Source organism: Gadus morhua, chromosome 11, assembly GCF_902167405.1.
Source record: "Gadus morhua chromosome 11, gadMor3.0, whole genome shotgun sequence".
Classification (NCBI taxonomy): domain Eukaryota; kingdom Metazoa; phylum Chordata; class Actinopteri; order Gadiformes; family Gadidae; genus Gadus; species Gadus morhua.
In genome coordinates this window covers 7,433,996-7,444,463 of record NC_044058.1, presented here as the reverse complement: position 1 = coordinate 7,444,463, position 10,468 = coordinate 7,433,996, and the positions used below count along the sequence as shown (strand labels likewise).

Sequence of the window (10,468 nt, the reverse complement as noted above, 5' to 3'; positions counted from 1 at the left end):
GAGGATGAAGTTAAAATCCCTGCAGGAGGGCATATCTAAAGAAAATATTATTTTGTTCGTTTTTTTCATATTTTGGATTCTGATTGATAAATGTAAAAATATGTGTTACAGAAGCATCCTGCAATAAGTCACATTTTGCATAATCGTGTTGACTTAACCATAGCATATCTCATATAAATAAAGCTGACATGGGTTAGGGACATTGAAACAATACATTATTGTGTTAAAGACAACAATAGGTCAGTTGAAGAAACTAGACTAAAGTTCATAACTTTTGGTTCATTTTATACATTTTGATATATTCAAGACATTTTATATGATCACAAATGCTGCCACTAAGGAGTTGTGTGTTTTGTGTTTTATATATATTCATTTTGGGTTGTGGTTCACAGGAGTAAATATTCCAACAAATCTCTGTTCACCAGCCAGTCTGTTCACACAGGAGAAAAAGAATGTCCCACCTCACACAATCTGCCTTTCTCAAGTCATGATCTCTCTCCCCCACCCCTCCATTCTCATCCCCCTATCCCCCCTCCCTCCCTTTCTCCGTCCCTCCCTCTGTCCGTCCCTTACGCAGATGCAAAGAGCAGTCAATAATCGGATGAGAGCAGATTTGATTCAAAAGGCTTCCCTTTAAAATCTCAGCCGCTAGGATTTAAAACTCACTCTACTGCTGCTGCTGACTGGCCTCTTACTGCCCCTCCATCGTCCTCCCTCCCTCCTCCCTCCTCCCTCCCTCCCTGTCTGTCAGTCTGACTGTCTGTCTGCGTTAATGCACTCCACTATCCAATCCCTAGCACACTCATTTAATCACACAGAACAATGGCAGTACAGAATGGCAAAAAGGGCACAGCTAAAACACTCAAGCCTTCACAATAAACACCATTACTGCATCCTAAATCTTCTGGAATAAACCATAGCGTCCCCTGGATATCACCGTCATCCACTGGAAGACAATCATTTGCTAGTTAAATTTTGATGGGGACTCTTTCTTCAAGTCCCATGTAATCACAAAAAAAACACTTGACCAGTTGGAGTTTGTTTAAACAAAAAGATTGGCCTGGGTAAGCCAGATTTCATCAAACTATTGTTAACTCCTGCGGTAGCTTTTGGTATCAGTCAATCCCGAAAAATATGTCTCTTCCACAGAGTCCCTCCCTCCTTCTCTCTTCAAACAAATAATAGGCAAATGAAGCGGGTCAGGAGTTTTGACACACATTCAAACACACAGATAGAGAGAAAGAGATTGCTTGAGGGACCTTTACGGGGAACGTTACGCCCTATCAATTTGCAAGGTAAGATAAATTAATTAGGAAATTCGAATTGACGCTAAGGAATAAACAAAAACTGTATTTAGTTTTCCCCCTGGTTTTGAAGGTAGACCTGGTGTGTGGTGGTATCAAGGATGTTGTGTGAGGGTGTAGGCTAAATAATTGGGACCTTCATTTTAAAAGAATCTTCCTAGAATCAATCACAAAAACGTATTTAGTAATTTTACATCTATCTATTTTACATCTATTCAAGATTATCATGATTTAGAAATTATGCAAATGTATTGCGCACCTCACTCATTTATTTGCCTGGATTATATTTCCCACAGTGTATTAGCTTCAGTTTGTCCATTAGGTGATTACTTCACAGCTAAAAATTATTACTTTAATCGTACCATTACCACATTCAACCGCCATCAACCGTCACAGCTTAATAGAAGATACAATTCACAGATATTACATAAAAAAAAAGCAGATACAAACCATCTAAATATACTGTGTACTGTACCTGTGTTTGAGTTTGTTGAAGGGTGTGTGACACAGTAAAACGTGTTAGTGTAAATATCTTGTTGAGGATTTTGATTCAGGACATACTGGTTTGGGCATGCTTGCTGTCTGGGTGTGGATATGTGCTCTAGAGTCACGTTGTCTAAAGATAGAGGATTCGGATTGTTATGCCTAAATATTATAATTATTCATCAACGCTGAAACTTAGAATGTGTGCTTCTGTGCACACGCTCACATGCACTCCTGTCTTTGTTTGTATGTGTTTATGTGTGTATGTATGAGCGTGTGTGTGTGTGTGTGTGTGTGTGTGTGTGTGTGTGTGTGTGTGTGTGTGTGTGTGTATGTGTGTGTGTGTGTCTATAAGCTTTTGTGTGTGCGTGTGTGTGTATAAGTGTCGGTGTGTGCGTGTGCACACGCTCACATGCACTCCTGTCTTTGTTTGTGTGTGTTTATGTGTGTATGTATGAGCGTGTGTGTGTGTGTGTGTGTGTGTGTGTGTGTGTGTGTGTGTGTGTGTGTGTGTGTGTGCGTGTGTGTGTGTGTGTATGTGTGTGTGTGTGTGTCTATAAGCTTTTGTGTGTGCGTGTGTGTGTATAAGTGTCGGTGTGTGCGTGTGTTATTATTCACACACGCACCATGACCTATGGGTATCTTTGTCTTTGTGTGTGGATGTTTGCAAAGTAGTTTAAGGTGAGTTTGAATTGCAAAGCAGCCGTGGCTTAGAAAAACAGAGCCAGTAGCCCAGGTCCAAACTCTTTCAGGAATATGCAGGTGGGACAGTGATGCTGGAGGGAGTGAGTAAAAAGGGACCTTTATCAGTCAGCAGTGGATTGCTTCACATCACACAGTTCCAGAATTAAACAAACATATTGTTATTCTCCCCTTTCCTGTCTTCTTCCTCTCTTTGTCCTTCAGCTCCAGCGTTTTGCATAAGCCCGTCGCCTGTCTCTCCGTCTGCTTCGGGGACAGTTCCTGAGAGCCAGCACCATGGGTGAACTAGAGGAAATGAGAAAAGAGGCAGAAAACATAAAAGATCAGATCACTGTAGGTGTATATATGTTTACCCATTCATATTCCTTATTTTCATGAAAACAAAACAAAAAAGTATCATTGTTTCTAGATGTGTTTCTTAAACGCTAATACTGATGAATGGGTGTTGACCTGTGTGTTTGTGTGCGTTCCTGTGTGTGTGTTTGTGCTTGGCGCTCCCAGGAGGTCCGTAAGGGCTTTCAGGACACCTCCCTGCAGGAGGCCACAGCGTCAGTCACCGTGGTGAGCCGGGTCCAGCTGAAGACCAGGAAGACCCTCAGGGGTCACCTGGCCAAGATCTACGCCATGCACTGGGGCACAGAGTCCAAGTAAACACTGTTTGTAGATATATAGGAGTAGCTTTTATATGCTGTATATATAGAAACAAATAGCCAACACTGAACTACTGGATTATGTTATGAAGGTCCCCTGTTTAGCTACTGCTGCTATGTAGAAAATGAAAGATGAAACCACAAAGAGGGTGATTATATTTAAATACAGCCAGCCAGTGTAACCAGGACTTAGTTTGAATTGGTGCATTGGATTGACACTACTTTTCATTGGATACTTGAATCTGATTAAATAGCCAGGATGTCTCGTATACATTGCTCCAATGTCTAACTCAATGTATGTTTCAACTCGGTATGTTTGTACTTTTTATTTTTTTATTCAACCATTATTATTATTTTTTTTTTCATTCTTTGTTTTTTCTTGACCAGGCTGTGTGTGAGTGCTTCCCAAGATGGTAAACTCATCGTGTGGGACACCATTACTACCAACAAGGTAAACAGGCCTAGTTTCTACTGAAGGCTTAGGTTACCTAACTCCCTATGCAACACCAACAAACCCTACCCTTCAAGTTTTGCATTTAGAGTGTGTGTGAGACTCTGACTGAGAGATCATTAGGGAGGACTTAAGGTGTGATCCACTGTGACTCTTCAGGTGAGCGCCATCCCTCTGAAGTCCTCATGGGTCATGACCTGTGCCTATGCCCCCTCTGGGAACATGGTGGCCTGTGGCGGTCTGGACAACATGTGCTCCATCTACAACCTCAAGGGCAAGGACGGCAACGTCAAGGTCATGCGCGAGCTGGCTGCCCACACCGGTACGAGCTCCCATCCCGAGGAGTTGTTTTAACACTACTGTTGTTGTTGTGTTTTTTTGATCAAGGACTCATGGTGACGTACATATGCAAAGCACCACAGCAAATCTAAAGTTGGGTCCATTCTAACCATGAAGCTCCTCTGTGGGTCTCCAGGTTACCTGTCATGCTGCCGTTTCATCAGTGACAGCGAGATCATCACCAGCTCAGGGGACTGCACTTGGTAAGCGATGGATGCGACTGCTGCCAGACTGTAGATCTGATCTAGGTGTTACTTCCGGAGCAGCTTGACCCGTCCATGATCTCCACTTACATCCCCCTTTCCCCCCCCCCCCCGATGGTCTAGCGTGCTGTGGGACATCGAGACCGGCACACAGAAGACGGTGTTCGCTGGTCACCTGGGGGATGCCATGTCTCTTGCCGTGTCCCCGGACTTCAACCAGTTCATCTCCGGGGCGTGCGACTTCACCGCCAAGCTGTGGGACATCCGAGAGGGTGTGTGCAGACAGACCTTCTCAGGCCACGAGAGCGACATCAACTCCATCGGGGTGAGGATGTAGTTCACTATGGAGCCATTTAGCACATGCTTTCATCCAAAGGAACTTCATGCATGTTGAGGGAATTACGAAGAAAATGGTCACACATTATGACCAGGATATTGTAGAAATAAGGTTCTTTTCAATTAGCACAATATTTCACACACATTCGACTGTCAAAAAATAATCAAATGGGTAAAGATACAGACAAATCAGAGTCAATTGTATTATAGGCTAAATATTCATTGAAAGGATCTGAAATTAGCATTAACCTACATGCAATATTAATTGATTTTAAGCCAAATCATAAATAGTACTTATATTTATGATGTATATTAGTAGCCTGTCAGGATTATGAATCCCATAGCATTTCACATTGGCACACCCAGTCTTGCCTCAAGGCACACAAGGGTTCCCCGATGCAGTGGTTCCCAACCAGTGTGCCGGTTCTCACCTAATGGTGAGCTGGAAACTAGATTGTGAACAGTGGACTTAATGCATGGGCCCAGGTCCCGTTGGGGACGTGTCCCCTCCAACTTCTGAAAAACATGAAGTTGTACCCCCCAATATAAATTATATACACACACGATTTGCCTGTTATACCTTTATGTCTATTTTCTGAGTAGAATGGTGCTGTATTTGTGGATATGCTTCTCTGTAAAGAATACATGGTATTATATATATATATTATAAATATGGATAGGGATGTCCTTAAATTGATTCATTCATATTTATCTTGAGCTAGTTTTAATGGCTGTGTGTCTGTTACAGCAGATCACGATACATCTTTGAGATATTATTGATGTCCCCTCCAAAAACGCTCTTGAAGAAACTCCATGTCTGTAGTCTCCCCCCTAGGGTGTAACAAGATGTGCCCCCTGGACTAAATGCTCCGACCTGTCCCTTGTAGTTCTTCCCCAATGGAAACGCTGTGATCACGGGGTCTGACGACGGCACCTCTAAGATGTACGACATCCGGGCAGACCAGGAGCTCATCACCTACCAGGACTCAAGCATCATGTGCGGGGTCACCTCCCTCGCCCCGTCCCGGTCCGGGCGCCTGCTGCTGGCCGGCTACGACGATTTCAACGTCAACATCTGGGACACCCTGAAGGCGGAGAGAGTGGGTGAGTGAACCATGGGGAGGCCGGAGGACGCAGAGGAGAGAAAGGGATGGAAGCATCTGTATTGCACTGGAAAAGTATGCATGTAGTAGCTAGACAATATAACAAAATATAGATGGATGGTACTTTATCCATTAACTCCTTCATTTCCCTTTGGGGATGAATAAAGTACCTAGCCATCTATATTTCGTTATACTTACTAGCTATTATGGACAACAAAATTATTTTGACAACAGTTTGATTAAAGAGTATAAAATCCTTGTGTTGATGCAATGATGTTTCCATTTGGACGCAAGATAACTTTAAGACAATGTTTGTACGTTCTCTTTCACATTTGTTCAACAGGGAAACCCTTTCAAGAATGGGCTGGAATTCTATTATTGCTCAACAATTAAACACAATACATGTAAATGTTATATGTAAATAATATTTGAATCCTGTGTTTCTCAGGCGTGTTGGCCGGTCACGACAACAGAGTGAGCTGCATCGGAGTGTCCACAGATGGGATGGCGTGTTGCACGGGCTCATGGGACAACTTCCTCAAGATATGGAACTGACAACCTCGTACCCAGCAACAGAAACCCAGCGGGAGAAAATAGGGGAGTCTGACCAAAACCTGCCATGAAGTCAAAAACAGCAGACGCACACACAAGGGGGAAGAATGGGTGATCTAGGGAGGGATATGGGCTGAGGACGTAAAGATAACACATTTAACATTAGAGAAAGAAAGATGATATTTACTGTGCCAAGTCCTATCAGATGTTTGAGAAGGGTTAGAGTAGAGGGAATGAGTTAATGCTCTTAAATAACTTTGATCTCTCCCACTTTTGGTTTCTGTCAAGTTATAGGCTTGGAGGTGGGGTAGGGTGGGTGGGTAGTGCTGGGGATCTAATCAAAAGTGGTGTATACTCAAGATTCAAATTGATTACCATATGCACATTTCTTGCTGTCATTGGAAGAACCACCTATCACCAGTTGCCAAATGGAAAAAGTAGTAATTGAGTGAGATATACACATGATACATGTCCCAGTACGACTTAAGTAGGCAATGCAGGGTATAAGCATAGTCTATATCATACAATAAGTTAAAATAACTAATCATTTTTGAGCAGTTGCGTTTTTGTCTCAAACTGTTTTGAGTACGGTAGTTATTTCCTTGAGTCTGGTTCCTTATCCTATATTTTTTCTTTCCGTTTTCTAAATACCCTCATAGAATGGATTAGTGAGTCTGTCTACATTTGTGTCAATGAGTTGTTTTTGTATGTGTGTGTGTTTGATAGACGATGTTTACTTGAGGGAGTGATGTTTTTTGCCCTATTCCGCCACTAGCTAGTCAGGAGAAGTGCTTTGAGTCAGCCGTCGGATTCAGAACGGATTATCCAATGAAAACGCATGCCTCGCTGAGCACTTACAAAAGAAAAATGACCTGTCTTTTTAGATTTATCAGAGGACATGGGGTGTACCAGTGTCCGTGCGTGCGTACGTGTATGATAAAGGATACAATATGCAAATGAACATCATAATCTGTATGCTTTCGTTTCCCTTTTAAAACCCTTCAGAATTTACATAACTGCATTGGTTTCCATAGAGCACCAGGTCTCACTAGGATTCGGACTGCCTTTCGTCCACACTGGATACATGCTGTGCTTGGCAATGCCATAGTACCTTTCTGAATCATTTCTATTAAATGTGGAATTCTGCATCACAGAGGAGTCTTCCATTATTTCATACAACTAAAAAGCCAACTAGGGTAATTCTAGTTCTAGTTCAGTAATTCTTGTTCATGGCAACAATTTGCTAATCCAACCCAATTCCAGGATTAGATCAAATAGTTTAGTTTCCACTAGCTCATTAAACACAATCATCCAAGCCTGAACTAGTTAAGAAAACAAACATGTGTCTGGGCCTATAGCAATTAGCCATGCATACAAGTTTATTCAGCATTTAATTTGTGTGACAGCGATAACAGATGCCGGTACATTCTAAGGCACATTGAGCGGGACCGTTTAAATACCGCGAGTGACTGAAAAAAAAAAAAGGCACAAAAATAAAAGCAGATACATTTATTTATTTACAAAAAGGATGCAAAACATGGACTGATAGGTAAAGCAGAGGTTGAAAAAACAAAAACAATAAACTTTGACAGTGAACACTTAAAAGATTGTTTGTACAACACAAAAAGCTTTAGATGGGTGTTCCTCGTCATCATCGGTTCTCCTGATCCAGAGCTACGGACAGGGCCCGTCGCTCCACCTGACCAGGCCTCTGTCTTTCCGGCGTGGACGCCTTCAGCCTCATCTGAAATGAGTAACCAAAACGAAAGATGGGTTAACAAAGACCAGCTGGAATTAAACCACTGAATCTGGGTAAGACTGGCAATCGTCAATTCAGATTGATCACTTTACTTATTGCACAAAGTGTCAATTAGAGGAAACCATGGTCATTTGCCAAGAACTGCGTGGATGATTTACCTGAGACTGCTTTTCCCGGGGAGAGTTGTTCTTAAGCATCTGCAATGGAGAGCGGCCCTCAGAAAGTCCATTGGCTGAAATTAAGATGGGGGGAAGGAAACATAAGGAGTTACATTGTGCACAGTTTAGCCTCATTCCTTTCCCACAACCGAGTTAATGCCAGAGGTATGGGTAATGATTAATATTTTTCTTGGCCGAGTCAGTCAACGGTCTAGAATTCAGGGAGGAGACACAAGCCCCTCCCACATGGTTTGAAAATGTTAAAGACATTTGGAGCCCTGAGCAAGAACTAATCTCTTAAGATCTGAAACAAAATGCATCACATTTAGACAAGTCTGTAAGTCACATCAGGGAAAACCGAGATGCAATTAATTTGTCATGGTTTTCATGCACTGTTTTTTTTTTATATATAAAAAATAAACAACATTAAAAAGGGAAAGAAGAAGACTTTTATACACAGACCTTTCTGCTTAGTTTTGGTGGACTTCCCCTTGTTCTCATTGTTGACGTTATTGACTGTCACGCGGACCGCCAGGGGCGAGGAGCCCCCCTTTGACGCCCTCACTCCCCTGGCTCTGAGGCCCGCGGTGCCGAAGCCCTTCCCCAACCACTGGGGCTTGAACACCACCTGACTGGGGCTCCTGGGGTCAAAGGTGGGGCACTGGATCCCGGTGCAGGGCCGCGGCTGATCACGGCTCGGGGCCGGGCACGAGGCCACTGGTAGTGAGAGGGTAGCGGCGGCAAACTGTGGTGCGTCCGTCGACGGTTGCTCTCCTGCAGGCGCCTGCGCCGCCTCTTCGGGACGCTCTGGGGACGTCGGTACGACAGGGGAGTCGTCCACAGCTGCCACGTCAAGGCTGGAAACCTGGGCGGGGCAGGGCGGGGCTTCAGCGTCGATGGTAACGGCAGGGACCACGGAGGAGTGGATGTGCTCCTCTGTGGTGGCGGCCTTGGCTAGAGGGGAGGTTGGACCGACGTGGACCTCGACCTCTGTGAAGATCTGAGCCGGCGAGGCTCCCTCGTGGCACGTGATCAGACTCATGCTCAGCCTCTTGTGAAGGGGAGACTCCTTGGCCTCCTCCGCCTCCTCCACACTCAGGTCTTCCGTGTTCATGTGGGCCTCCTCCTCTGCCTTCTCCAGGATGACAAAGGGACTGGAGGAACCCACACAGTCGACAGGCAGCACTGGGGTGGTGAGGAGAGTGGCATGCTCGGCCATGGCGGTCAAGGTTTTTGAGGGCTGGCGAGAGAGGAGAGGTTCACCGGAGCTCTGTTCGTTACCCACAGCACCCTCTCCTTCCATAACCTCCTCCTCTTCCACGTTGAGGCAGGGAGGAAGGAAATTCCCCTGTGGGACTTGGTCTGAGACCTCACTGTAGAAAAGCCTGCCCAGGCGACAAGCAAAGGAGTCGACGGTTTCTGCAGAGAATAAATGTTTGAATGAGGTTTCCCATGATATTTACAAATGTTTAAATAGTGAACTCAAGGCATGTGCTTAAATTTGTAGTTACCTCTCATAGCATTTCTAGCAGGAGTGCGGACAACGCCAATAGTAGGTGACCTGGGGTCGAACGACTGCTGTGGACACTCATTGTTTTCCTCCACAGATGTTTTGGAAAAAGGCCCAGTCACCTAAAAGTAGTAAAAACTTGGTGACCAATTCACAAAAAACATTCTCATTGCATTTACGTTGTCAACACTTACGACTCATCCAGTCAGAAAGCAGGCAGTTATGAATCAAACTATCGGGCAATCGTTACCTGGATAGGTGTGCGGTCGATACGTGAGGACGGAGACCGAGGATCCATGACCTCGCTGTGTCTGAGCGTTTGGATACATCTGTGAGCTTCTGGTTCGGGTTTTGGCGTTGAAGCGACTGACAATTTACTTTCGCTGGATCCCATTATGCCGAGTTGAAGATTATTGCTGTAATGGGCAATTTACAAATGTAAACTTAGTTTTACTTGCAAGTTATGCTGAAATAACGTTACCGTGTCTTTAACGAAAACATGTTTGAATGATCACTGGCAGCAATACCTTTAGCATGCTAGCCAAGAAGTAGTTTGCTTTGTATTCGTTATCGAAAGTAACTAAACGTTGTTTAACCGTAACGTTAATTGCGTATTATTAACCAACAATGTTTCAGCAAAGAAGCATAACTAAAAGGAAAACTTTCCAAATAAATGATACCAGACTGTTTAGCTTACCTTAGCAGAGATACGTAGTCCTATGAGCAGATGAAATACAAACTGAGTACACACTTCCCCTGTGATGTGCTTTAAAACTTTAAATCGAGGTAAGCGTGCTTGCTATTTTTCAAACCAACCAGTCAGCTTCCAAGGAAACCATCTCCTCACACGGATTGGCCAACAGCCCCAACTCCGCGAAGATGTGGGCGGGGCGTCCAAATGATAACATATTTGAAATC

At 44.0% G+C, this 10,468-nt stretch overlaps 2 protein-coding genes across 3 annotated transcripts in view; one reads left to right on the top strand and one right to left on the bottom strand.

Annotated features, from left to right (window-relative positions):
* The window catches only part of gnb3a (guanine nucleotide binding protein (G protein), beta polypeptide 3a), a 7,215-nt gene extending 785 nt beyond the window's left edge, over nt 1-6,430 (top strand). The window contains exons 1-9 of one of the 2 annotated variants that reach the window (XM_030370550.1): nt 1,182-1,295; nt 2,694-2,822; nt 2,991-3,136; nt 3,527-3,590; nt 3,750-3,912; nt 4,066-4,132; nt 4,256-4,457; nt 5,356-5,572; nt 6,020-6,430. In XM_030370550.1, coding sequence (XP_030226410.1) covers nt 2,766-2,822; nt 2,991-3,136; nt 3,527-3,590; nt 3,750-3,912; nt 4,066-4,132; nt 4,256-4,457; nt 5,356-5,572; nt 6,020-6,126 — 1,023 coding nt within the window. In that variant the 5' untranslated portion in view covers nt 1,182-1,295; nt 2,694-2,765 and the 3' untranslated portion in view covers nt 6,127-6,430. Of the gene's footprint in view, nt 1-1,181; nt 1,296-2,693; nt 2,823-2,990; nt 3,137-3,526; nt 3,591-3,749; nt 3,913-4,065; nt 4,133-4,255; nt 4,458-5,355; nt 5,573-6,019 lie in introns of those variants that run through there. The other variant, XM_030370549.1, reaches the window with a different exon arrangement.
* A 1,038-nt stretch (nt 6,431-7,468) lies between these two features.
* Nucleotides 7,469-10,400, bottom strand: cdca3 (cell division cycle associated 3). Its single transcript, XM_030370531.1, has 6 exons — nt 10,248-10,400; nt 9,801-9,966; nt 9,552-9,672; nt 8,503-9,459; nt 8,041-8,114; nt 7,469-7,867 (listed from the first exon to the last, which is right to left on the bottom strand). The coding sequence occupies exons 2-6, from the start codon at nt 9,942-9,944 to the stop codon at nt 7,775-7,777; spliced, it is 1,389 nt and encodes a 462-aa protein (XP_030226391.1). The 5' UTR covers nt 9,945-9,966; nt 10,248-10,400; the 3' UTR covers nt 7,469-7,774.
* Nucleotides 10,401-10,468: the final 68 nt, after the last annotated feature.